Below are 26,613 nucleotides of genomic sequence, written 5' to 3' on the forward strand. Positions count from 1 at the left end.
CTGTAATCCATTTTGAGTTCATTTTTTGTGATGGATATAAGGTCTGTATGCAGATTGATTTTTTTTTTTTTAATGCAAATGTCAATTGTTCCAGCACCACTTTTTGAAAAGATTATCTTTGCTTCATTGTATTGCCTTTGCTCCTTTGTCAAAGATCAGTTGACTATATTTATATGGGCTTATTTCTGGAATCTCCTTACGGTTCCATTGATCTATTTGTCTGGTCTTTCACCAATGCCACATTGTCTTGATTACTATAGCTTTATGGTAAGTCTTGAATTCAGGTAGTGTCAATCCTCTAATTTTTTTTTCCTCTCCTTCAATATTGGATTGTCTGTTCTGAGTCTTTTGTCTCTCCATGTAAACTTTAGAATCAGTTAGTCATCCCCAAAATAACTTGCTGGGATTTTGATTGGGATTGTGTTGAATCTATAGATTGAGTTGAGAACTGACATCTCAAAAACATTGAATCTTCCTATCCATAAACATGCAGTATCTCTCCACTTACTTAGTTCTTTGATATCTTTCATCAGAGTTTTGTAGTTTTCCTCATGTAGATCTTATATATATTTTGTTATATTTATACCTAATTCATTTTTTGAGGCCAATATAGATGGTAATAAGTTTTAAATTTCAAATTCCACATGATATTCATTGCTGTTATATAAAAAAGCGATTGACTTTTATGTATTCGCCTTGTATCCTATAACTTTCCTGTAATTGCTTATTAGATCCAGGAGTTTTGTTGTTGATTCTTTTGGACTTTCTCCATAGACAGTCACGGCATCTGTGAACAAAGACAGTTTTATTTCTTCTTTCTCAATCAGTGCAACTTTTGTATCCTTTTCTTATTGCAATACGTAGGACTTCCATTATGATGTTGAAATGCAGTGGTGAGAGGGGACATCTTTGCCTTGTTTTGATCTTAGCGAGAAAGCTTCTGGTTTCTCACCGTTAAGTGTTGTTAGCTGTGGGTTTTTTGTAGCTGTTCTTTATCTAGTTGAGGAAGTTTCCCTCTATTTCTAGTTTAATAAGAGAGTTTGTTTTCTTATGAGTAGGTGCTGGATTTTGTAAAATGTCTTTTTTGCATTTATTGGTGTGATCACATGATTTTATCTTTAACCTCTTGATGTGATTGAGTACATTTATTTTTTTTTTTTTTTACTTTTTTAGAGACAGGGTCTCACTCTACTGCCCCGGCTAGAGGGTAGTGGCAGGATCATAGCTCACTGCAGCCTGAAATTCCTGGGCTCAAGCAATCTTCCTGCCTCAGCCTCCCAAGCAGGTAGGACTACAGGTGCACGCCACCATACCCAGCTAATTTTTCTTATTTTTTATAGAGATGAGGTCTTGCTGTTTCACCCAGGATATTGCTTAGGCCAGTCTCGGACTCCTGGCCTCAAGCAACCCTCCTGCCTTGGCCTCCCAAAGTGCTGAGATTATAGGCATGAGCTACCGTCCCTGCCCTTGTTATTATTTTGAGTAGATTGTTGCTATGGTTTGAATATTTGTAACCTCCAAAACTCATGTTGAAACTTAACCTCCACTGAGTCAGTATTGAGAAGCGGGGCCTTTAAGAGGTGATTTGATCATGAAGGCTTTGCCCTTATGAATGGATTAATGCATTCTTGGATTAATGTATTTATGGGTTATCCTAGTAGTGGGACTGGTAATTTTATAAGAACAGGAAGAGAGAACTGAACTCCCACACTCACCCCCCAGCCATGTGATGCCCTGCTTTACCTTGGGACTCTGCAGAGTGTCCCCACCAGCAAGGAGGCTCTCAGAACATGCAGGCCCTCAATTTTGGACTTCTTAGCCTCCATAACTGTAAGAAATAAATCCCTTTTCTTTATAAGTTACCTAGTTTTAGGTATTCTATTATGAGCAAAAGAAAATGGCAGAGCTCTCATGACCCAGTCACCTCTTGAAGATCCCACCTCTCAGTACTGCCACAGTGGAGATTAAATTTCAGTGTGAGTTTTGGAGGGGACAAATATTCAAACCACAGAAATCAGACAATATATGTTATACAATTTCAATCCTTTTTTTTTTTTTTAACCTTCTTTGATCCTTGATTCAGGAAAATTTATTGAGTTTTGTTTATATCCCCAATATAGCTTGTCTTACTGAATCTTCCTTGTGTACTTGAAAAATAATATGTATTCTGCAGATGTTGGGTGAAGTATTCTATAAATGTCAATTAGGTCGCCTTAGATAATAGTGTTAAATCTTATATATTCTTGCTGATTTTCTAGTTTTTCTACCGATTAATGAGAGAGGAGTAATAAAATCTCCACCGAAATTTACTTGGTTATTTCTCCTTTCTTTCTGTCAGTTTTTGTTTCATGTTTTTTGAAGCTTTGTTTTAATGTCTTCTTGGTGAATTGGCCCCTTTAGCATCAATGCCTTGTCTTTTTTGCCCTGGCAATATTTCTTTTTATGAAGTTTCTGTCTGACTTTCATTTTTATCTGTCTTTATATTTAAAGTGGCTTTCTTGTAGACAGGGGTCTTGCTTTTTATATACAGTCTGATACCCTCTACTTTTTATGTGGATGTCATTTAATGCCATTATTGGTTGGGTTTTAAATTTACCATCTTGCTATTTCTTTTCAAATTGTCCATCTGGTCTTTCTTGTTGCCTTTTCTCCTGCCTTCTTTTGGATTGAATGAGTATTTTTATCACTACATTTTATCTCCAGTATTAGCTTATTAGCTGTATCTTTGTTTTACTTTTTCAGTGGTTGGTCTTGGCCAGCAGTTTTCAAATGGCTTAGTCTCATGATCCCTTTGGATTTGTGGTTATCAAAGATCTCAAAGAATTTTTGTTCCTGCAGATTATCAATTACTATACCCAAAATTAAAACGGAAATTTTAAAGTGTGCATTAATCATATAAAAACAACAATAATAGGCTGGGCGAGGCGGCTCACGCCTGTGATCCCAGTACTTTGAGAGGCCAAAGAGGGAGGATCACGTGAGGCCAGGAGTTCAAGTGATATGGCATATTGGGCCTGGGCAATATGGCAAGTCCCTGTCTCTAGAAAAAACTTAAAAAATTAGCTGGATGTGGTGACATACACCTGTAATCCCAGCTACTCAGGAGGCTGAGGCACGAGGATTACTTGTGCCCAGGAGTTTGAGACAGCAGTGAGTTATGATCACACCATTGGACTTCAGCCTGGGTGACAGAGCAAGACCCTGTCTCCAAAAAACCCACAATAATAAAGCTATTTTATCTTAACATATTTGTGAAAAATAACTTATAAAAAAACAAGTAGTGAGAAGAGTGGCATTGTTTTACATTTTTCAGATCTCTTTAATGTCTGGCTTAATAAAAGAAGGCTGAGTTCTCATATCTACTCTTGCATTTGATTTCTTGTTATATGTTGTTTTAGCTTAAGTACATGAAGAAAACCTCACACAGTTATGTACATAGTAAAAAGAAGAGCATTTTCATAGCCTTTTCAGTTAATTGTGGATATTCTTCTTTGATACCACTCAAACTCATTAAGTGGCAGTTTCTTAAAGGTAAGTTGTATGGTGGGCTCTGAAACCGTATAACTCTTATATTAAAATCCATTGGTCTGTCTTGAACTTTGCATGGATATATTTATTCATGCATGGATTTGTACATCACACATTCATCATTTGGAAAATATTAATTCACCAAATATGCAAATCTTCCAAATATAACATTTCGTAATATTATAACAAAAAATTTTAGTAATATTGCTAGTCATCTAATTAGAAAAGTTTAACTACAGGAAGCTGTCAAATATATGGTGGCATTTACATGTTTTGCAGCATTTTAATTCTCACTGGAAAGGTTGAATTTTATTATTGGCAACAGTTATTTTCAATTGCTTTCCTTGAAATCACTTGCTCACTTTATGCTTTTTTGTTTGTTTGTTGTAATAAACTTTTTATTTTGGAATAACTTTAGATTTACAGAAAGTTTGAAAAGTTAATACATAAAATTCCTAAATACCTCTCATCCAGTTTTCCCTAGTGTTATTAGAGCATCTTATTAGTATATTCCCCTAGACATTTGTCAAAACTAAGAAAATTGTCATTTTTACATTACTGTTAAACTCCAGACATTGCTTGGATTTCATCAGTTTTTCTATTAAAGTCCTATTTCTGTTTCAAGATACAATCCAGGATACCACATTATATTTTGCTATCATAAGTCCTTAGTCTTTTTCTTTTTGGGGGGACAGGGTCTCACTCTTTTGCCCAGGCCAGAATGCAATGACATCATCATAGCTAACTGCACCCTTAAACTCCTGGGCTTAAGCAATCCTCTTGCCTCAGCCTCCTGAGTAGCTGAGACTAAGACGTGTGACACCATGCCTGGCTAATTTTTCTATTTTTTGTAGAGACGAGGTCTGCTGCATTGCTCAGGCTGGTTTTTGAATTCCTGGCCTCAAGTGATCCTCCTTCCTTGGCCTTTCAAAGTGCTAGGATTATAGGTGTGAGCCACCACACCCAGCTGATAATTCCTTAGTCTTTATGGCCTTTGGCAGTTTCTTAGTCTTTCCTTGTTTTTATGATGAGACTTTTCTGGTCAAGTATTTTCTAGAATAGTCTTCAATTTGGGTTTGTCTCATGATTTCCTTGTGACTTGAGTGGGTTTATGGTTTTCTGAGAGGAGTGGGTTTATGGTTACATTGGGGATGAAGGCTCCACTTTGACTTTGAAAAAATGTCTGCCACTAGAGTTTGCAATCAGTTTTTTTTTTAACTAAAAAAAAAGGTGTTTGTCCAGTTTACAGCTAAAAAATTGTGTAAGTACATTTCTTATAGGCAATCATTGTACTTTGATGTGCAGCAGAAATTCTTTATGTATACTTCTCTTTTGTCACACACAACATTAAGAAGATGTTTACTCATAGGTAAAGATTTAATGCAATTAATAGTTTTTACTCTTTCATCATAGGCATTCTTAAATTAATCTGGCCACTTCTCCCTCCCCTCTTTTTTTGAAACCTTGAGTGCATGTCGTAAAGCCTACAGTGATTAGTAGTATAGTTTGGTGCCATTGCTTTGATTTGTGCTAGAGCACTGACAGTTTGTTCAACGTTTAGCACTATTAGTGCAAATGTCAACACAGTGATAAAGACTAATAAACTATTAACATTATTATGAATATAGTTCTGACTTTGCAGACCCTATGAAAACATCTCCTGTTCACATGGGTCTTTCTTTTTTTTTTTTGGTGGGTAGATGGTGAGGAGAGAAGGGTGGGTGGGTAAGCGTCTGGGTCTTAAACATTGAAAACTACTACACTAGGGCTTATGATATTTATCTTTATTTTATCACGGTCTACTTGCAAATAACATTGTAGCACTTAGAGTGTAATGTAAGGACCTTACAACAGTGTACTGCCATTTTCTCCCTTCTGACTTTTGTGTTGTAAATCCCTTAATACATTTACCAATGTATTTCTGTTTTAAATAGCAAAATGTTCCCAAAAAATTTAAGAAATGAGAAAAACATCTTTTATATTTATCTATATTTATTATTTTTGGTGCATTTTTTTTCTTTGTGTATATCCGTGTTTTTGTGTGATACATTCTTTCTGCCTGAATAATTTTCTTTCCTTTTTTGAGACAGGGTCTCACTCTGTCACCTGGGCTAGAGTGCAGTGGCATAATCGCAGCTCACTGCAGCTTCAAACTCCTGGGCTCAGGTGATCTTCTGCCTCAGCTTCCCTAGCAGCTGGGAGTATAGGTGTGCGCCATGATGCCCAGCTAATTTTTCTGTTTGTAGTAGAAATGGGGTCTCACTCTTGCTCAGGCTGGTCTTGAACTTCTGAGCTCAAGCGATCCTCCGGCCTCGGCTTTCTAGAGTGCTAGGATTATAGGTGTGAACCACCGCACCTGGCCTGAAAATATTTTTATTTTGCTTTCACTTTTGAAAGATATTTCTCTGATACAGGATTCTAAGTCAATAGGTGTTTTTTCTCCCATTGTTTTTTTTTTTTTCTTTTTCCTCTTCAGCAATTTAAAGATTTTTCTATTGTTTTTTGCCTTATATAATTTCAGGAGAGAAGTCTGTAGTCATTTTCACATTCAGTCTTTTTTACATATTTTTTTTTCTGGCCGATTTAGAATTTTTCTTTTTAATATTAGTTTTCAGCAATTTGCTTATGATGTCCTTTGGTGTGGTTTTATTTGTATTCTGCCTATAATTTGTTGAATTTCTTGGGTCTGTGGGTATAGTCATCATAAAATTTGACAATTTTAGCTATTTTTCCTCAAATATTTTTCTCCCCTTTACCTCAGGCTACAATTACACACAATTTAGGCTGCTTGATATTGTTTGCTAAAGCTCTGCTTATATTTTTTCAAACTTTTCTTTTTTGCTTAATTTTGTATAGTTTCTGTTGCTCTGTCCTCAAGTTCTTTGATAATTCTTCTGCAATTTTTAATATGCAAGAGCTGAAGTGAAAATTTCACTGGATGGTATTAGTCCGCAGTTTAAACACTGCAGAAGAAAGTAAGTTCATTGATAATTTCTTAGTTGTTGGGTAAATTAGCTCTAAAGAAAGTTACTCTAGGCTCGAACTAAAAAAATCTTTATAAATAAGCCGTAAGAGATTCAAAGTGATGCACGAGAAACTTAACTGCTGGACAGAATAAAGTCAAACATCATTTAGCACTCAATTCACAATATCTAAAATTCACAGTATCTGACATCCAACAAAGAGACCTTCTGGGATCTCTCTTGAATGTCCTGTCTAATCAGTGATGACTTTATTTTGGTTGGTGAGAATGTGAATAATTCTTAGCCCTGAGTGAGAGCTCTGGGAACTATTTGCTTATAGCTCTCCAGTAATTGTTTTTTACCCCAAAGTTCTTCTTTGTCCAGCTTTGTAGTGTTTTCCCATACACACATGTAGATTGATATTGCGTTAAAGACTTAAGAGGACTGCTGTGCCAATTTCTGGAATTCTTTCTCAGTGAAGAACTTTCTTTTCTGCTTCTCTGTCCCCAAAATTTTAGTCTTCCCTCATCTTTTCCACACTAACAGCAAGAATTTCTTTGGGTTCCTCCTGATATTCAGAATTGTCTCCAGGTACAACAGTAGTGTGATCTTAGGCTTACCTTGTTTGTTTCCCGTTTGACAGGGATCACAGAGATTGTTTCAGCAAGAAAGTTTCTGTGAATTACTCAGTTCACCAAGTGGGAGTCTACCCTATCTCTCTGAAGAATTTCTTTTGCCAGTTTGTATATACAACTTTTAGGAATGTAGATGAAAATCAAATACTTATTTAAATTTTTAATTACCTATGCAAATCACATGGAAGAGGGCAGAGCTGAGAGAGCAGTAGAGATGTGGAGTTTCTGACTGATGTTACAAACCTCTAGGTCAAATAGGTCCAAAGTTAGCTAATTGGGATAATCAGTTTTAAGATCTGATAAATTTGCCTAAACCTGTTTTGAGTTGGGTTTTCTATTGTATGTAATCAAAAGCATCCTAACTAATAATATTAGAAAAATTCCCATCATTTTTCCTTTTCAGTGAGGTTAATGTGTTTCCCTGATCCATGCCTTTGCTTGCTCCCCCTGGCTTATGCCATCTAATCCTTTCTGCCCATCTAAATAATGCCTGTCATTTTGCCCCAGTTCTGATCCCACCTCTTTAGTTGGTATTAATTTTAGTTAGTGTGACTTGACAAAGATCTTTGTCGATTACCCACCATGGCTATAAGTGATCTGTCTTACGATCTACTTTATTTTTTGTTGTAAGAAAAATCAAACAACACTATTAAGGTAAAAGAAAAGCCCTTCATTTCTCGTCCCACCCTCCAGAGCAGAACCTCTTAATACTTCAGATTTCCCAATATTTTTCTATGTATATTTAACAATATATGGCTTATTTGGTTATCACTAATTTTGGCTACCATATTGGAGAGCACAATTCTACAGGCTCAATCATATTTAAGCTTGATTTTTCTTTTGGCAAGAATATTTCAAGGATGATTATGTAGGTGGGGTGTGGTGGCTTACACCTATAATCCTAGCACTCTGGGAGGCAGAGGTGGGAGGATTGCTTGAGGTTAGGAGTTCAAGACCAGCCTTAGTAAAAGCGAGATCCCATCTCTTTAAAAAAAAAAAAATTTAAAATTAAAAAAAAATGAATGATGGGGTATATTTCATATTGCCATCAAGAAACACGTACTGTCTGGTGGTCTCTTTTTGTGATATTTAGAAGGATCAGTGATTCAGGTATTGTATGTCTGATCTACCCTGAGCCTTTCACTGAATGATTTTATCAATTTCATTCTTTTAACTTGTCTTAGATAGCTATTTCACTGCAGGTTAATATATATAGAAAGATAATAGATCTTTAAAAGGCCAGGCTACAGGCTGGGAAAGAAGGGGGAGAAGATGAAAGGAATAAAAAAAGAATATAAATATCTTTATTACCACTGAAATGAACACTGAAAAATGATAAATATGGTAAATTATGTATATATTTTACCTCAATAAAAAATAAATTAAAAAAAAAAAGGCCAGACTCTGGAGCCAGACTGCCTGCCACATATGACCTTTAGCATGTGGGTACACATCTTTGTGCCTCAGCTTTCTCCACTGTGAGGGGCCTAACAGTATTATTCTAATAATTAAATGTGTTAAATGTTTAACACAGTGCATGACATAGTAAGGGCCAGTAAATATTAGTTGTTATTAATATATTGGTTTAAAAGTTTGATTTTGCCATCTATTCACTTCGCATTTGTTTGCATGGAGAATGTTTTATTGGATAATATTCATTGTATTCTATTTGGCAGTGAAACCGAGTCACCTTGGTGAGTAGGAAAACAAAGTGTCATTTAAATGATAACAAACTTCTTATATGTCTAGTATCTATGATTTTTGAATAATAAAAAATTAGCATTAAAGGCTTTGTTACACTGGACTTTGTAATGAAGAAAAGAAACACTGAACATGATTAGATATGTATCCTAGATGTTAGGAAAGAAAATTACAAAAGACAAAAAGAAATGAGTGCATGGTTTTTGACTATGAAAGTCTGTATGATTTTTTGGGATGAGAATTAATAAACATAAGAGTACACAATCCCACAGAATTTGAGAAAGGAGAAGTTTCTAAAAGCACAATGTGGTGTGATGCAAGGGAATTCTCAGATTAATAGAGCATAGATTTAGTAGATGGAAGGGGAAATGTAGAAGTAAAGATGATTATAAAACTATATAAACCGTGGCTGGAACCACAAAGTAAGCAGAAGTTTTTAGAAAATGCTCAAGACAACATAAGTTTTTTGTGTTTTTTTTCTTTTGAGACGGAGTCTCGCTCTGTCACCTGAGCTAGAGTGCCATGGCGTCAGCCTAGCTCAAAGCAACCTCAAACTCCTGGGCTCAAGTGATCTTCCTGCCTCAGCCTCCCAAATAGCTGTCATTACAGATGCACAACACCACGCCTGGCTAATTTTTCTGTTTTTACTAGAGATGGAGTCTCGCTCTTGCTCAGGCTGATCTCAAACTCCTGACCTCAAGTGATCCTCCTGCCTTGGCCTCCCAAAGTGCTAGGTTTACAGGTGTGAGCCACTGCACTCAGCTAACATAAGTTGTTTTTTAAAAGTAATATGTCAAATAAGAAGATTAAGCTTCAGGAAGATAATCAGATTTTTAAGAGATGTGGAACCATCAGTTTGCATTTTAAAATTGCCTGATTCAGTAAGGAGAAATAGTCTTTGAATTGAAAAAGATGTAATAATAGTATAAAAAGAAGTATAGGCTATGATAGTTAAGTAAATAGTAAGTGAAACATCTGACCACTTTAAGTGCATTTCATTTTACTCATATAAATTAATGTCTTCTCTAGCTGCTGATGGGCTTACATAGCTTATGAAACCATTGAATAATCTTTGAGAATTTCATGGAAAAATTTAATTGGTACCTGGAGATGATCAGATGCTATCTTGAATTTTTAGAATGGGGAAAATGTAGGTTCTGGAAATTACAAGCCAGTAAACGTGTTATTGATCTTTGGTAAACTTCTAGAAATAAATTTCAGAAGTTTGTGAAAATTTATGAAAGAATACTGAGGTTGCAGTGAACTATGATGATGCCACTGGACTCTACCCAGGGCAACAGAGTGAGACTCTGTCTCCAAAAATACTGCAACCAAAAAATATCAACTCAACTTCATTTCTTTTAATACGATTATCAGATTGGATGAATGAATTAGAGAAATAAAATAGCAATAGTTTCTTAATTTTAGTGAAATATTTGACAGTCTTTGGCCGTGTGTGTGTATATATATATTTTTAGAATGTTCAGCTTTCCTTTTTTTTTTTTTTTTTTTTTTTGAGACAGAGCCTTGCTCTGTTGGCCAGGCTAGAGTACAGTGGGATCATCATAGCTTACTGCAACCTTGAACTCCTGGGCTCTATGATCCTCCAGCCTCAGCCTCCCGAGTATCAGGGACTAGAGGTGTGCACCACCACGCCCAGTTAATTTTTTTTTTTTTTTTAATTTTTTGTAGAGACAGAGTCTCACCTTGTTGCTCAGGCTGGTCTTGAACTCCTGGGCTCAAGTGATCTTCCTGCCTTGGCCTCCCTAAGTGTGGGATTACAGGTGTGAGCTACCATGTCTGGCCTTCTTTGGCCATATTTTTAATAAGATGTATTGGTGAAGTGTTGTTTAAATTTAGAGCAAGTAGCTGTATTTGTAGTAGATTCATAGCAGATTGAAATCCAAAACCATCATTCGATTAGAAGTTCAGTGTCACCCTTGTGAGAGTTCTTCAGAGCATTATAATGGGATTATCTGTATCTTGTCTCAGCATTTCCGTCATTGATCAGATTGAAGGTTTAGAAAGTAGGTTTATCTGCTTATAGATTATTCAAGGCTGGGTTTGAATAGCTGGTACGTAGAAGGCAATCAAGAATGTCTCCCTAAAACCTTAACTAATTAATCTAGTGCATTTATATCTTTCTTTCTCTTAACACATTTTGATACTGTGTATGTAATATAAATTCATAATTTATGTTGCTCCAGGAAAAAATAACCTTGACTTTTATTTTTTGTCTGCCTCATATTTTTACCAAACATATGAATTGTATGTATCCCCAATTATAGCATAATATCCTTAATGGTACAGATTTAATAATACACACTGAATATGGGAACAATCTTTGCATAAAGTATGATTTTATTTACTCTAGGAATATGAAGCACGAACAGGGAGGACTTGTAAACCACCACCTCAGTCTTCAAGACGTAAAAATTTTGAATTTGAGCCGCTTTCTACCACTGCCCTCATTCTTGAGGATCGACCATCGTAAGTATTTTAGTGATCATCAGGAGCACTGTTCATATTTTAAACCTACATTTAATTTTGCTTACTATTTCACTTAAAAGATATCAAGAAATTAGATACAGAAAGGGATTTATTTTTTTATTTTATTTTTTTTTTTTTTGAGACAGAGTCTCACTCTGTTGCCCAGGTTAGAGTGAGTGCCGTGGCGTCTGCCTAGCTCACAGCAACCTCAAACTCCTGAGCTCAAGCGATCATCCTGTCTCAGCCTCCCGAGTAGCTGGGACTACAGGCATGTGCCACCATGCCCGGCTAATTTTTTCTATATATATTTTTAGCTGTCCATATAATTTCTTTCTATTTTTAGTAGAGGTGGGGTCTCGCTCTTGCTCAGGCTGGTCTCGAACTCCTGAGCTCAAACGATCCGCCCACCTCGGCCTCCCAGAGTGCTAGGATTACAGGCGTGAGCCACCGCGCCCGGCCCCAGAAAGGGATTTATTTTAAAAAAAATTTTTTTTTTTTTTGAGATGGGGTCTTGCTCTGTTACTGGGCTAGAGTGCAGTGGCGTCATCATGGCTTGCTGCAACCTCAAACTCCTGGGCTCGAGTGATCCTCCTGCCTCAGCCTCCCAGTTGGCAGGGACTACAGGGATGTGTCACCATGCCTGGCTAATTTCTCTATTTTTTGTAGAGACTGGATCACTTTTGCTCAGGCTGATTTCAAAACACCTGGCCTCAAGTGATCCTCCTGTGACTCAACCTCCTAAAGTGGTAGGATTACAGGCGTGAGCCACCAGGCCTAGCCAAAAAAAATTTATTTGATCCTCGTCATGTTTCCTAAAATTAATATGGGAAAATATATTTTTCTTAGGTTTTTTTTTTTTTTTTTAAGAGACAGGATCTTCCAGCCTAAGCAAGAACGAGACTCTGTCTCTACTAAAAAAATAGAAAGAAATTATCTGGACAACTAAAAATATAGATAGAAAAAATTAGCCAGGCATAGTGGTGCATGCCTGTAATCCCAGCTACTCGGGAGGCTGAGGCAGTAGGATTGCTTGAGCCCAGGAGTTTGAGGTTGCTGTGAGCTAGGCTGATGCCATGGCACTCTAGCCCAGGCAACAGAGTGAGACTCTGTCTCAAAAAAAAAAAAAAAAAAAGAGAGAGACAGGATCTTGCTGTGTTGCCTTGGCTTGTCTTGAACTCCTAAGCTTAGGTGATCCTCCTGCCTCAGCCTCTCAGATAGCCAGAACGACAGCCTGGCAGAAAATCTATTGTTGATGTCCAAGTCTTATACAGAAGTCTGGAAGTCTCTATGAGCCTGTATATGAAACATAAAAAATCTTGGCTCCTTATATCTGTTTTTATTTCAACCCTCTGTGCCTTATCTTAATGTGTTTGGGCGTTTATTTTTCCTTTCTTGACACTTAAGATGTACTTATCTAGGTTACAGTAATCCCTAAGGAAAAACAAAACAAAACAAAACAAACAAAAAAAAAAGATGTACTTATCCTTGCCTTTTATATGGTATAACTTCTGAGTGTCAACCAATTGGTTTATTGTTATTATTAACAATACATTCTTGGCCAGGTGAGGTGGCTCATGCCTGTAATCCCAGAACTTTGTGAGGCTGAGACCAGGTTGGGCAACATAGCAAGACCCTGTCTCTACACAAAAAAATAAAATAAAAAAAAAATTAGCTGAGTGTGATGATGTATACCTGTAGTCCTAGCTACTCAAGAGACTGAGGTGGGAGGATCACTTGAGCCCAGGAGTTCGAGGTTGCAGTGAGCTGTGATGATGCTACTGCACTCCAGTGTGGGTGACAGAGTGAGACTCTCATCTCTAAAAAAAAAAAAAAAAAAATTACTAAATGCAAAATTTTTTTTTAATTATCAAAAAAAAGAATACATTGTTAATACGCAGGAAAACATCTTAAATTCTTCTCTTCCTGTTTTTGCCCTTCTTTGCGTGTTGCTGTTCTTCAAAATACTGTCTGATGTATTATTAAAACACACCTTCCCTAAAGCAAGATCACTTGGTTCTTAACTCCTTTTGTCCTCCTTGGTTCTCTGAATATATTCTTTTTCTTTGACTAGAAATCTGTTTTTTTCTGAGTGTAAAAGCTCCTAGCCTTTCTTGTGATTTTCCTGGTCTGTACTTTTTTTCACCTACTTAACCTGATAAGCATAGTAAAATAATCTAGAGCCAAATAGGAGGGTAGAATATTTTTTATACGTTACAAGAGAAGAAATTTGGGCATATTAAGTACCTTAATTTTTTGTTCTGGTTACATTCCTTTATCGTAAAGAATTGTGATCCCAATACTCCTCTTTTGGGATTTGATGAGTATGTTTATAGTCATTGTTTCAAAAAAAGTTTTTCAGAAATTTAGTTATGAGAACATGTCAAAATTTTATTTCAAACTTGGGAGAAAAATGAACCAGGCCAATTTGAAGATTCTTTTCTTCGTGGAGACATTTATAGGAAAACAAGAGTGGTTAGATAAACAAGAAAAGAATATCTTGTTAAAAATCTTTAGACTCTTGACTGTCAGCTGAATAGGCAGATAACTAAGTTCCCAGAAGAACTTTCTTAAGCTTTTTAAAAATTCATCCAAAATGGATTACGCTTTTTACCAGGAATGCTAATTTCTTCCCAGAAGGAGTTTATGAAAACATCACACAAAAAGTTCTATTCTAGACAGTGTTTGGGACAAAATTTTTTTCCCCCAGTGTACTCTATCTCATATTACACCTGTCTCTTTAGTTTCTGCCTTTATGCCTTGGCTCATATTATTCCCCTCACTTGCGAAGCTTCATCTTATTTCTACTTCTCTTCTACCCAATCCATTAAGGATTAAGCTTTATCTTTTATATCCTGTCTTTGTTGACTTCTTCAACCTTCAGTGATACCTACTTCTCTAAATTTGTAACTTGTACAAACAGTTCCTTGAAATAATGTTCAAAGAAATTGACTTGAAATAATATGGTAGACACAATAACATTATAAGAACTCAGTGTATCAAAAACTGTATAAACAGCTGAAAAATACTTTTTTTTTCAATCTACTACTGAACTATATGAAACTAATATATTCATTATAATAAATATTGTACTTTTATTCTGTTCCTGTGTGTCTACTCAACTGTAATATAGTGGTTGAATTTGATCTCTACTGTTCCACTAAACTCCGAGATGCTGTGATTAATTTTTGTTCACCTTTTTAAATTTGAAGGGAATTTTTTTGGGGGGGGAGTGATATGTGACTGACTTACATTTATCTAACTAAAACAAGCCAATGAACAAAAGTCTTTTCCATGGTGTTGCAATATGGGAATGCTTAATCGCTTATCCCTCCTTCTATTTCAACCAGTTGAAAGATAGATATGGAGAACAGAGAAGAATGAAAACTTCAATTTTATTGAGGATAAAACCAGATGGGGGGGAAAACCCAGATGGGAATACGTGGATACAACCTGAGTACTAAGTGGAACTTTCTACTTTATCTCCCCTAGAATACTCTCCTAGCAGTTTTGGGCCAACTAATATCTATCTAGTCATAATCTGAGAAGCTGGAGCAGAAACATGAATCATCTGTAGGTTTCTTCTGTTTATGGATGAAGGCAGGTTCAAGATACCTGTCTTACTTTTGAGTGTTATCTACTGGTAACACCACTATCTTCAACTATGAGGTGGCATCTGTGAGCGGGGTAGAAAAAGAGGCAGAAGTTCTTCCTTAGTGTGAAATTGATGTCGGAAACTTTCTCCTCCATAGATCAAAGTGATAATGAAGAGAGGAAGAGTTTCACCCTCCAAAGGGAGTTTGTAAATTCATACTTTTTCCTTTCTTGGTCTCTGTAATTTCCAGGAGCATCCAGAATCATTGACTTCTTAGGCTTTTGTAGTTGAAACTTTTCTTTATAGATGGAGCAATAATTATAGCATTTAATCATCTGAAGTCTCCTTTAGAGGATTTCAAACACAGGAATTTCTATAATTTCATCATTTTGTAAATTTTATTTTCTCTCTGCCTATTGTCCTAATCTACCTCAAAATCAAGACAGCCTTGAGGAAGGTAAGAATGTTCAAATGAGCTGATGTGTTGCTATGAGCATCTTCTATTTTTTTGAATCACTGATGCTTATGGTGCTGTTTTTTAAAACCGCCAATGAATAGAGCTACCTATTTTTCCCTTCTAAGTTCTTTACTGAATTACTAGACACATTAGTGCCAAACAAAATAGTAGAAATCCTCAAAGATACGAGTGAAATGTGATAAAAAGTAAAGTATATTCTTTTATATGATACCTTTGAAAAACAGCAAATGTTCATATCTTATATTAAGCATTTGCTATCTTAGGTATTCATTAATGGTTTCTTGTCTTGACTCTGTAACTAATTGACATTTCCATAAGATGTAAGAATCATATCATATATTGTCTTTTTTTTTTTTTTTTGAAAAAAAAACAGAGTCTCACTCTGTTACCTGGGCTAGAGTATGGTGACATGATCATAGCTCACTGCAACCTTAAACTCCTGGGCTTAAGTAATCCTCCTGCTTCAGCCTCCCGAGTAGCTAGGACTACAGGCATGTACCACCATGCCTGCCTGGTTTTTCAGATTTTTTGTAGAGATGGGATCTCGCTATGTTTCCCAGGCTGGTCTCAAATTCCTGTTTTTTTATTTACTTCTCCAGACCGATGACTGCAAAATTAGTGAGCTTTTGAAAAAAAAAACAAAAAAACTTCTATATGTGTATTTGTTTTTATGCTCTATTCACTGCATAGCATATAGTTACTTAACAATTATAGTACTGAAGCTCTGCTCTTCTTCAAACTGTCAAAGATTGATAGGATATTTACGATATGGTCCATTCAACTTTGGGACCATATTTATTGAACACCTATATACGAGAGTTTTTGCGTGTATGATGATTTCGGAGGTCACACCAAGACTTAGAATAATTAATAAGCCAATTATTATTTATGTACTATTTTGTTTTAAGAGTACATATATAAGTATGTTTATTTTGCAGAAAAGGAAGCTATAATGAAAAAATGTGATATACCTGAAAAGTTCCATTTCCTGAACAGTTTTTAACTCCTTGCAAATCATTTCATTCTAAGAGTGGGATGCTCACATGCTAAGACTGATGTATGCTATTAATATATGCCAGCCTGTTTCTTCCTTCAGGATCAGGTCAGCATAGTTCAGGGAACTGTGTCTAGAAAAGCAAAGGTGTGAATTGTCATTGAAACAGTCACATGTATAAAAAGGGACCATACTCCTTTTAATTAGGCTTTTACGACTGTGGTTTTGAGACAGTTTTATGTTTACTTAAAATCTGTGATCTTTGTGCATATGCTAGTTTAATTCCATTCCCTTACATAAATGATCTAGATGGCAGTTACTGCTCCCTTTTTCTTCAGAGTCTAGATCTGCACTGTCCATTATGGTAACCACTAGCCACATGTGGCTAGCTAAATTTAAATTTGATTGATTAAAATTAAATAAAATTGGGTGGGGGGAATGGGTAAAATCACACTTAATGGGTGCAGAATACATGGTGTGGGAGGGGCACACTTGTAGCTCTGACTTGGGCGGTGCAAACGCAATAGATGCAACCCAAATGTTTGTACTCCTGTAAAAATTTTGAAATAAAATAAAAAATTCATCCCTCAGGCACAATAGCTACATTTCAAGTACTGAGTAGCCACATGTGGCAAGTGGCTACTATATTGAACAGCACAGAAGAACATTTCTGCTATCACAGAAAGTTCTAGCAATGGTCTAGACCATGGGGAAGGATGTGAGGTTGTACAGAGAAGAGATCTATTTAGATCTGTAGATTCCACCTTCTCAATACATGGAAGACCAGATCTCCTTAAGGCAAGTCATTTGCTGGGACTTGTGAAAAAGAAACAACAGAGATTCCAAGTGAAAAGGCATTAAGCTTTACACTAAGAGAAGTAAGTAGCATTTTATGTGAAGGGAATGAGCAGACCTATTTAGTGGAAGCTAGTACGTGGTTAGAAATATTAAAGTTAGGATTTGTAGTTGAACTGGAAAGAGGTTTTACTAAAAGAAAAAAATATTATGAAAAAAACTTTCATCTCTCATTTTATATATCCAAAAAATAACTTTGAATTTTTAAACAATTGCTAGTTTTAATTAACTCTGCCCTCATGAAGTATATTATAGTCACCACAAACAGATATCTGTCTGAATTACTTCAGGCCTTCTCCATAGTATCTGTTGGAAAGAAATTGCCAGTGAACAAGTGAGAATTTTTATTTCTCAACATCTGTTTCACTTGGTAATCAGATTATAATTTTTTATCATAATTTTTGACTGTATCTTTTGAGTCCCCATTGTTTTAATGGGCATTAACAGAATGCTTTAAAAGCTTCTCAGACAAGAATCTATAGCATTAGTATACACTGGCACATAATTTTTTTAAAAGTTTTAAAAAAAGATTCATTTGGAATTTTATTCACAGTATAAAATTTCCTCACCTGAAGTAAACTTGTTTGCCAAAAAAGCCGTTTTAGTAAACTATAATTTTTGAAAACTTCCTTTTTTTGTTAGTTTAGAAAGCCCCTTATTTTTCAACAAAGGGGATTTTGTACACATAACATGGGTTATTTAGTTTAACTCTGGCAAAAACAATTTTTGTATGTTAAGATGTTTGTATACCATTCAGTATAAAAGTGTCCTAAGCATATTAGCCAATCATTTAACAGTAGAGCATAGTTAAGTCTGCTTGGTACTGAGTATACTTAAATATAATTGAAGAATCCAGGGACTTGGTATCAAAAGGGGATTAGAGCATATAAAGGTACATCTAGATTCATATTTGAATCTTATACTTTATTTTTCTTAATATTGCTAATGAATAAAGAAAATCTCATAAAGTAACCAAATGAAAAAGAATGAAAGGGAAAGTGAAAAGGGAACAAAAGGTGGAATGTGAAAAGAATCTAGTTTGATAACAACTCATATGCACAATATAGTGTGATTTATTCAAAACATGTCCCAAATTTCTAAAATTCTATTTTTCTGCCAGAATCAATGACTTTCTTGGTTGATATTTGTATTTTAAAAGGGTCATTTCCTTCTAACTTGTGTTATCTTTAGAGGGCAGCACTAGAAGAAATTAGTGGGTCTAATCTTAACCAATGAGAAAAAAACTACCACTTCTTCATTTTTACAGATTTTAAAAAAGAATCTTCTCAGTTAATTTTCTCTCTAATGTAAAAACAAATTTAAACCTAGGCATAATATAGGCTTTTCCCTCTTCACCCAAGTGATGTCATAAATCAATGTAAAATCAATAATCCAAAATGATCCATGGGTAAAAATAACCCAGAGCGTTTCTGGAGGGCAAGCTGGCATGCAACAGTGACACTGATTACAGTGTGTCCTGGGGCTGGTTCTGTTTGACCGTGTGTATGATCATGCAACGTTGAAACGGAGCCTGGAAATGTCATTCTAGATCTCAAACTAACTACTGGAATTAGTGTTTTAATCTCTTAGTGGAAACTTTCGGTTGCTTAACTCTGTATTTGAGGATTTTTTTTTTTTTTTACATTCTACATCATTTATGTTGTATTACAATGTATGTAGAAACAGTAACCTGTGAACTATGCTTTTCCATAACTTTTTAAAAATATATATATCTAAATGAATGCAATGTGCATAAATATTTTTTAAACGCAACAGTGAACTATTGCACCTTTTGCTAATGCCTCTATTTACTTGCTTTGGCATAAAGAATGAGCCAATGAACCTCTGTGTCCTGTGGAAAAATGTATAAATGTTATCTGATATTGCTCTTAGATGTAATGCTAATTAATGTTAAATCACAAATAAACAGTATTTTAAATAAAAAAAAAAGTGGAAATGTAATTTCAACTAAACCATTTCTTTGCTGGTAAAATAAAAATTTCCAAAGGTAAATGAAGTAGAGCCATCAACCAAGCAATACTCTATATCTTAAGGGTTCAGAGTCCAATCAGGGAAACAGAAATCAATGCAGTAATTTGAAACAGAGGAACTATAAAAGAGGAATTCATTACAAGATTGTTAAAAGGGCTAGAAAAACAAAAGGAAATATAAGTTCAAAAGATTAATAACTCCAGAAAAGCACTTGACTACTCTGGGATGGAGGAGCAAAAGGGAAAAATAGTATTACCCAGAGTCCAGGATCACTGTTTACCTGAAAAATAAATTTATATTTAGCTTCTTTCTGTTTTTTTCTGTGGTCTTATTGTCTTTACAGTAAATAAAGTTTTTCTTTTCTTTTTAAAAATATAATAATATAACTTAATATGAAAGGGGATACTGTAATTATTTTTCATGGAATTATATGGAATCCATTATTTTATTTTCACAATTCTCTGTTACTCTAGGAAGCACTTTATCTGAAATTAGGAACAGTTAAATCCATTATTATGGAACCAGACAGTTTCCGTCCAGATGAGGCAAGCAGAATAGTATGTAAAAGGAAATGAGAAAGACTTAAGGCTAGGATTTGGAGGTTAATAGTTGGTCCTAAGACCTAGGTAGAAAGCAGCTTTGGATAGGGTCAATTTGTAGGATTTAAGGAAGTTAGTATGTATAGGCACTAGTCAGAGCTATAAGGTTAAAATGATCAGAGTATGAGAACTAAACTTAATGGACTTTGAGCTTAGTTGGAATCAAGTGAAGTTTGTAATGGTCCTTTACCTTTAGAGCATCATCATTGATTAACTGGAATATTATTAATCAATTACATTGACTATAAATAAGAGACTCCCAGAATAGTAGCTTAAATACCTAAGGATTTATTCCCTTATATATAAGTAGCCCAAAGTTAGGTAGTTCAAAAGTGATATGGTGACTCCATGCATCAAGGACAGGGGTTCATATCTTTTTGTTTCACCACCTTTAGCAAGTAACTTCATTTTCATGCTTACCTTGTGCTGACACAGAATGGGCTCAGGGACCCACTCGGCCCCAGTATAAGACAAGCTAAAACTCCGTTGATCACCTGACTTCCACAAGCCCCTACTATAATTGAACTATAGTGATGTTTTTGAGTCTTCTGAAATTAGTGTCAGATCAGAACCAGTATCAAATAGTCTCTGAACTACTTTTCTTTTCTTTTCCCTAATGCACATTTAACCTGGTAAAATGCCATAGCCCCCTTTGGAGAAGGCTGAGAGAAAGATTAACAGGTATAAATGTTTGGCATTGTACTAGAATCTTCTCAAGGGGACCTGTCTGCTTCTACATTCAAGTGGTTCTGGGTCTGTAAACTGGCTCAAGTCTGGGAAATGATTGAGGGTCCATTAGTCCTTATAATTCAAGTTAGACTTCTGTTCTCTTGATTTAGAACTTTCCTGCTTATATAGATCAGGTAAATATTTAGTAGGCTTTCCATCACTTCTAGGAACACCATGTATCAACTAGGCAGCATAATAGGTCTGCATAAGTCAGAGTATTCTGATTGCTGCTCTGACTTTTGATCACTCTGGTAACCCACCTTACCTTTGGTGATTGAGTGTTGCCACTTGGTCCTTGCTTTCCTGAGATCAAATTACTTCCATTGTATTTAGGTTTCCCAATGCAGTGACTGCAGTTCCCACTGGAAGATCTGGCCTACAGAGAAGAGCAATCACAGAGCTCTTCAAGGATGCTGGGACTCCCTTCATAATTTTATTTCTCACAGTTGAAGCAAAAATTATGCTTTTTGGACCCTCCTAGGGTGAGTGAGTAGGTTTTAAATGATAAACCTACCCTAACATTCCAGTCTCCCTAAGTCTTTGAATCCTTCCTCTACATTAAACCAAGGCAGGTCTGACTCTTCCATCTCACTCACTGTGGGCTTTTCGGTCCATGTTTTAGCCAACCAACCAACCAGTTAGAACCCTAACTCCTTGAGCTGCAACATTAAATGCAGAATCTCTGCTTAGTGAGTGTGTATCAGTAATTTAGTCCTGATACAGCTTTATCTCACATCAGTCCCTGTTTTTTCTACCATTATCCCATACCCTTAGGATCCATTCCCATACCTGTTCCCCAGATTTCTACCTGTAAAAGTTAGAAAACTCAAGTAGTTCTTTTGGAGTGTAGCACACCTCTTCATGGGTCTCACTTTGTATCTCGCTTTTAGGGGCCTGCTGAGTCTTGAGTTTAGTTATAGGTCTAGAAGCAAAGAGGGGTGGTAAGGATGGGTCCTGAGGAGAATCAGCATTGTCTTGTAGGACATCTGCTTCAGGGGGGGCCATTACAGTTTCCTCAGGCAACACAGGGTTGATCCCCCCAGACGTGGGTAGGAGAGGCTTCTTCCACTGGCAAAGAACACTCATCAGAATTTAGAGACTCAGCGTCTCCAGATTCATCAAGAACTTCCTACACATTTCCATTCCAACTTTCAGGATCCCATTTCTTCCCAGTCATTGCCCTCACTTTAACAGTAGACAGTCTGCAAAATTGAGAGTTCAACTTTGTTGTAATTCTGCCTGTCACAGGATAAGATTTTGCATTTGATTTTCAGCAGTCTCAACCCTGCTGCTAGAGGAGATAAGGGTCTTGTTCAGGGCACTAGAACCTTTCTGCCGGCTGGGTGTGGTGGCTCACGCCTGTAATCCTAGCACTCTGGGAGGCTGAGGCGGGTGGATCATTTGAGCTCGGGAGTTCAAGACCAGCCTGAGCGAGAGTGAGACCCCATCTCTACTAAAAATAGAAAGAAATTAGCTGGACAAGTAAAAATATATAGAAAAACTTAGCTGGGCATGGTGGCACATGCCTGTAGTCCTAGCTACTCGGGAGGCTGAGGCAGGAGGATTGCTTGAGCCCAGGAGTTTGAGGTTGCTGTGAGCTAGGCTGACACCACGGCACTCTAGCCCGGGCAACAGGGTGAGACTCTGTCTCAAAATAAATAAATAAATAAATAAATAAATAAAAGTTATGTTTATACTCTACATAACAGTCTATTAAGTGTGAAATAGCATTATGTCTAAAAAATATACATGCCTTAATTAAAAATACTTAATTGCTACAAAATGCTGACAATCATCTGAGCCTTCATTGAGTTATCTTTTTGCTGGTGGAGGCTCTTGCCTCAATGTGGATGATCAGGGTGTGGTTGCTGAAGGTTAGGATGACTGGCAGTTTCTTAAAAGAAAACAACAGTGATGTTTGCTACATTAACTCTTCTTTTCACAAAGGGTTTCTCTATAGTGTCTGATGCTGTTTGATAGCATTTTATCTACCATAGAATTTATTTCAAAATTGGAGTCCATCTTCTGAAACACTACTGCTGCTTTATCAAGTAAATATGTAATATTCTAAATCCTTTGTTGTCATTTCAACAGTGTTCACAGCATCTTCACCAGGAATAGATTCCATCTCAAGAAACCACTTTCTTTGCTCATCTGTAAGAAGCAATTCCTCATTTTTTCAAGCTTTATCATGAGATTGCAGTAATTTAATCATGTCTTCAGGCTCTACTTCTAATTCTGGTTCTCTTGCAATTTTTGCCACATCTTCAGTTACTTCCCCTACTAAAATCTTGAACCCCACCAAGCCATTCATGAGGGTTGGAATCAACTGCTTCCAAACCCCTGTTAATGTTGATGTTTTGACCTCCTTCTATTAATCATGAATATTCTTATTGGCATTTAGAATAGTGAATCCTTTTCAGAAGGTTTTCAATTTTCTTTGCCCAGATCCATCGGAGGAATCACTATCTGTGGCAGGTATAGCCTTATGAAGTGTATTTCTTATATCAGAAGAATTGAAAGTTGAAATTACAGGCAGTCCCTGGGTTACAGGTGTTCCATAGTTAAGAACTGGTTTCTGAAGCTCCCCGTAACCATAGTTTATAATTAGATAAATTAATAATTCAGAAACTGTTAATAATTTCTTCCACACATGCAAAGAAGCCCGCATGGCATAAGTGGTTCATCTTTATGTTAGTGGCTACTCTCATTGTTTGATTTTGTGAGTCTGTATTCACAATTATGACCATGCCTCCAAAGCAAAAATCCACTGCAAGTCCAGGTGAGTCTGCAGGGAAGAGAAAGGTGATTACAATGGAAATGAAAGTAGAAATAATTAAGTGTTTGGAGAAAGGCCAGATGCCATCATTTGCTGAGAAAGCATTAGGCTTTAGTCACTTGGCTATTGGAACAGTTATAAAGGATAAAATGAGAATAATGGAATGTGTGAAAGACAGTGCTCCCATGAAAGCATCAGTTATTACTAAGAAGTGTAGTGGATTAATTATTATAATGGAAAGGTTATTATTGATTTGGTTAGAAGACCAAAATAAGCATAACATTCCTATTAGCCTACCTGAACCTTTTTTTTTTTTTTTTGAGAGAGACAGGGTCTCCCTCTGTCACCTGTTCTAGAGTGCAGTGGCATCATCATAGCTCACTACAACCTTGAACTTGTGGGCTCAAGTGATCCTCCTGCCTCAGCCTCCTGAGTAGCTGTGACTACAGGTGTGCACCACCTTGCCCATCTAATTTTTCTATTGTTTTGTAGAGATGGGATCTTGTTCCTGCTCAGGCTGGTCTTGAATTCCTAGCTTCAAGCAATCTCTTGCCTCGGCTTTCCAAAGTGCTAGGATTATAGGCATGAGCCACCGTGCCTGGCCTCCTATCTGAACTTTGTGTATGAGTTTTTTTTTTGTTCTGTTTGTTTGAATTAAAAGAAGGGGCACAATAATTTTTGTAACTTATGATACAGAGGTATCATTATTATTATAATACTTATGACCACACATATATGCCATTGTGATATTATTATTATCACCATATATGCACCATTCATCAGGGTTCCAAGTTACATACAAATCCAACCTGAAGACGTTCTCAGGAATGTATCTCCTCTGTAACCCAGGGACCTCCTATACTCCTTGATCCTTGGGCTGCAGAATGTATGTTATATTAGCAGGCATGAAAACAGCATTAATCTCCTTGTACATTACCATCGTGCTCTTGGGTGACTAGATGCATTGTTAATAAGCAGTGATATTTTGAAAGGAATCTTTTTTTCTGAGCAGCAGGTCTCAACTGTGGGCTTAAAATATTCAGTAAACCAAATGTTGACATGGATGTGGAGAGACAGAAAAACATATACTGCTGGTGGGACTGCAGACTAGTACAACCTCTGTGGAAAGCAATATGGGGATACCTCAGAAAGCTACAAGTAGGACTACTATTTGATCCAGAAATCCCATTATTGGGCAGCTACCCAAAGGAAAAAAAGACATTCTGTAAAAAAGAATCTGCACTAAAATGTTTATGGTAGTACAATTCACAGTTGCAAAGATGTGGAAACAACCCAAGTGCCCATCAATACATAAGTGGATTAGTAAAATGTGTTATATGTATACCATGGAGTACTACTCCACCACAAAACACAATGGTGATCTAGTACCTCTTGTGTTATCCTGGATGGAACTGGAGTCCATTCTACTAAGTGAAGTATCACAAGAGTGGAAAAACAAGTTCTAAATGTACTCAACATCAAATTGGTATTAATTGATCAACTCTTATGTGCACATACAGTAGTAATAACATTTATCGGGTATTGAGCAGATGGGAGGGGGGGAGGAGGAGATGGGTATATTCACACCTAATGGGTGTGGTGCGCACCGTTTGGGGGATGGACACGCTTGTAGTTCTGACTCGGGCATGGCAAAAACAATATGTGTAACCTAAACATTTGTACCCCCGTAATATTTGGAAATAAAAAATAAAATATTCAGTAAGCCATGCTATAAACGTGTTGTCATTCAGGCTTTGTTGTTCCACATATAGAGCACAGGTAGAGTAGATTTAGCATAATTCTTAAGAGTAGGGCAGTGTGAGATTTCATCATACTACTCACAATGTAGTGTAATTTTAAAATTCTAAATTGCTTATTTCTGGAATTTTCCATTTTCAAACCGCAGTTGACCATGGGTAACTGAAACCACAGAAAGCAAAACTTATCATTGGAGGGGGACGCTACTATACTATATTTTGGTTTATCAAATCAGTGGCTTTGAATTCCATGATTTAGATATATGAAAATGAAAAATGAAATATATTTGTATCTTTCTTACCACTTATCCAAATATAATAATGTCTAGTTTTAGGAATCATTTTTTCTTTCCAACAGTCTAGAGTGAGGAAAGGTAAGTGACAAACTTTCAAATTATACAAAGACTTCTGCTTCAGGCCATAACAGAATAAGAGACTAGGTTTAGCCTCTCTCTTTAAATAATTAAAAAAGTGGACAAAATATATTCTGTCCTCAGTAGTGAAGACAAATTAGCCCTACAATAAAGTCTATTCTGGAACCACTCTAACAAAGATTAAATCAAAAAGATCAAACTAATTCCAAATAATTTAACTGCATACCAGACTAAAGCTAAAAAATATTTAAAAGAATACCAAAAATAAGAAAAAAAGAAACAGGCCAGGTGTGGTGGCTCACGCCTATAATCCCAACACTTTGGGAGGCCAAGGCGGAAGGACTGCTTGAGACCTGGAGCTCAAGACCAGCCTGAGCAACATAGCAAGATCCTGTCTCTACAAAAATTAAAAAAAAAAAATATATTAGGCAGGTATGGTGGCACACACCAACAGTCCCAGCTACTCGGGAGACTAAGATAGGAGGATTGCTTGAGCCCAGGAGTTTGAGGTTGCAGTGAACTATGATGACACTACTGCACTGTAGCCCAGGCAACAGAGCAAGACCTTGTCTCAAAGAAAAAAAAAAAAAGAATACAAAAAAAGTCCAGCATCATGGCATCCAACTATGTAACTCATAATGTCTGGCATCCAAAGAAATTACCAGGCATGTGAACAAACAGAAAAATATAATTCATAAGAAGAAAAATTAGTCAACAGTAACAATACAGAAATGACACAGATAATAGGATTATAACATAAGGATAAAATAGCTGCTATAAATATACTACAGGCATATTTCACTTTATTGTGCTCTGTTTTATTGTACTTTGTACTTCGTTTTGTACAAATTGAAGGTTTGTGGCAACCTGAATCATGCAAGTCTATCAACACCATTTTTCCAACAGCCTGTGCTTACTTGCAGACTGTGTCACATTTTGGTAATTTTTGCAATATTTCAACCTTTTTTTTTGTAATTAAATTTTTTATTTTTAATTGTGGAAAATACATATAACATAAAATTTACCATCTTTGGCACTTTTAAATATACAGATCAATATTGTTAATTAAGTTTTTTATTTTTTATTAATATATAATGTACATATTCATGGAGTATATGTTATATTTTGATACAAGTATATGACATAA

At 36.1% G+C, this 26,613-nt stretch overlaps 1 protein-coding gene across 1 annotated transcript in view; it reads left to right on the top strand.

Annotated features, from left to right (window-relative positions):
• Positions 1–26,613, top strand: part of TBC1D12 (TBC1 domain family member 12) — a 93,453-nt gene that overhangs the window by 36,234 nt on the left and 30,606 nt on the right. Inside the window, exon 3 of the mRNA XM_069460163.1 lies at positions 11,202–11,317. Within this exon, the coding sequence (XP_069316264.1) occupies positions 11,202–11,317 (116 nt within the window). The remainder of the gene's footprint in view (positions 1–11,201; positions 11,318–26,613) is intronic.

This window comes from Eulemur rufifrons, chromosome 28 (assembly GCF_041146395.1).
Source record: "Eulemur rufifrons isolate Redbay chromosome 28, OSU_ERuf_1, whole genome shotgun sequence".
Classification (NCBI taxonomy): Eukaryota; Metazoa; Chordata; class Mammalia; order Primates; family Lemuridae; genus Eulemur; species Eulemur rufifrons.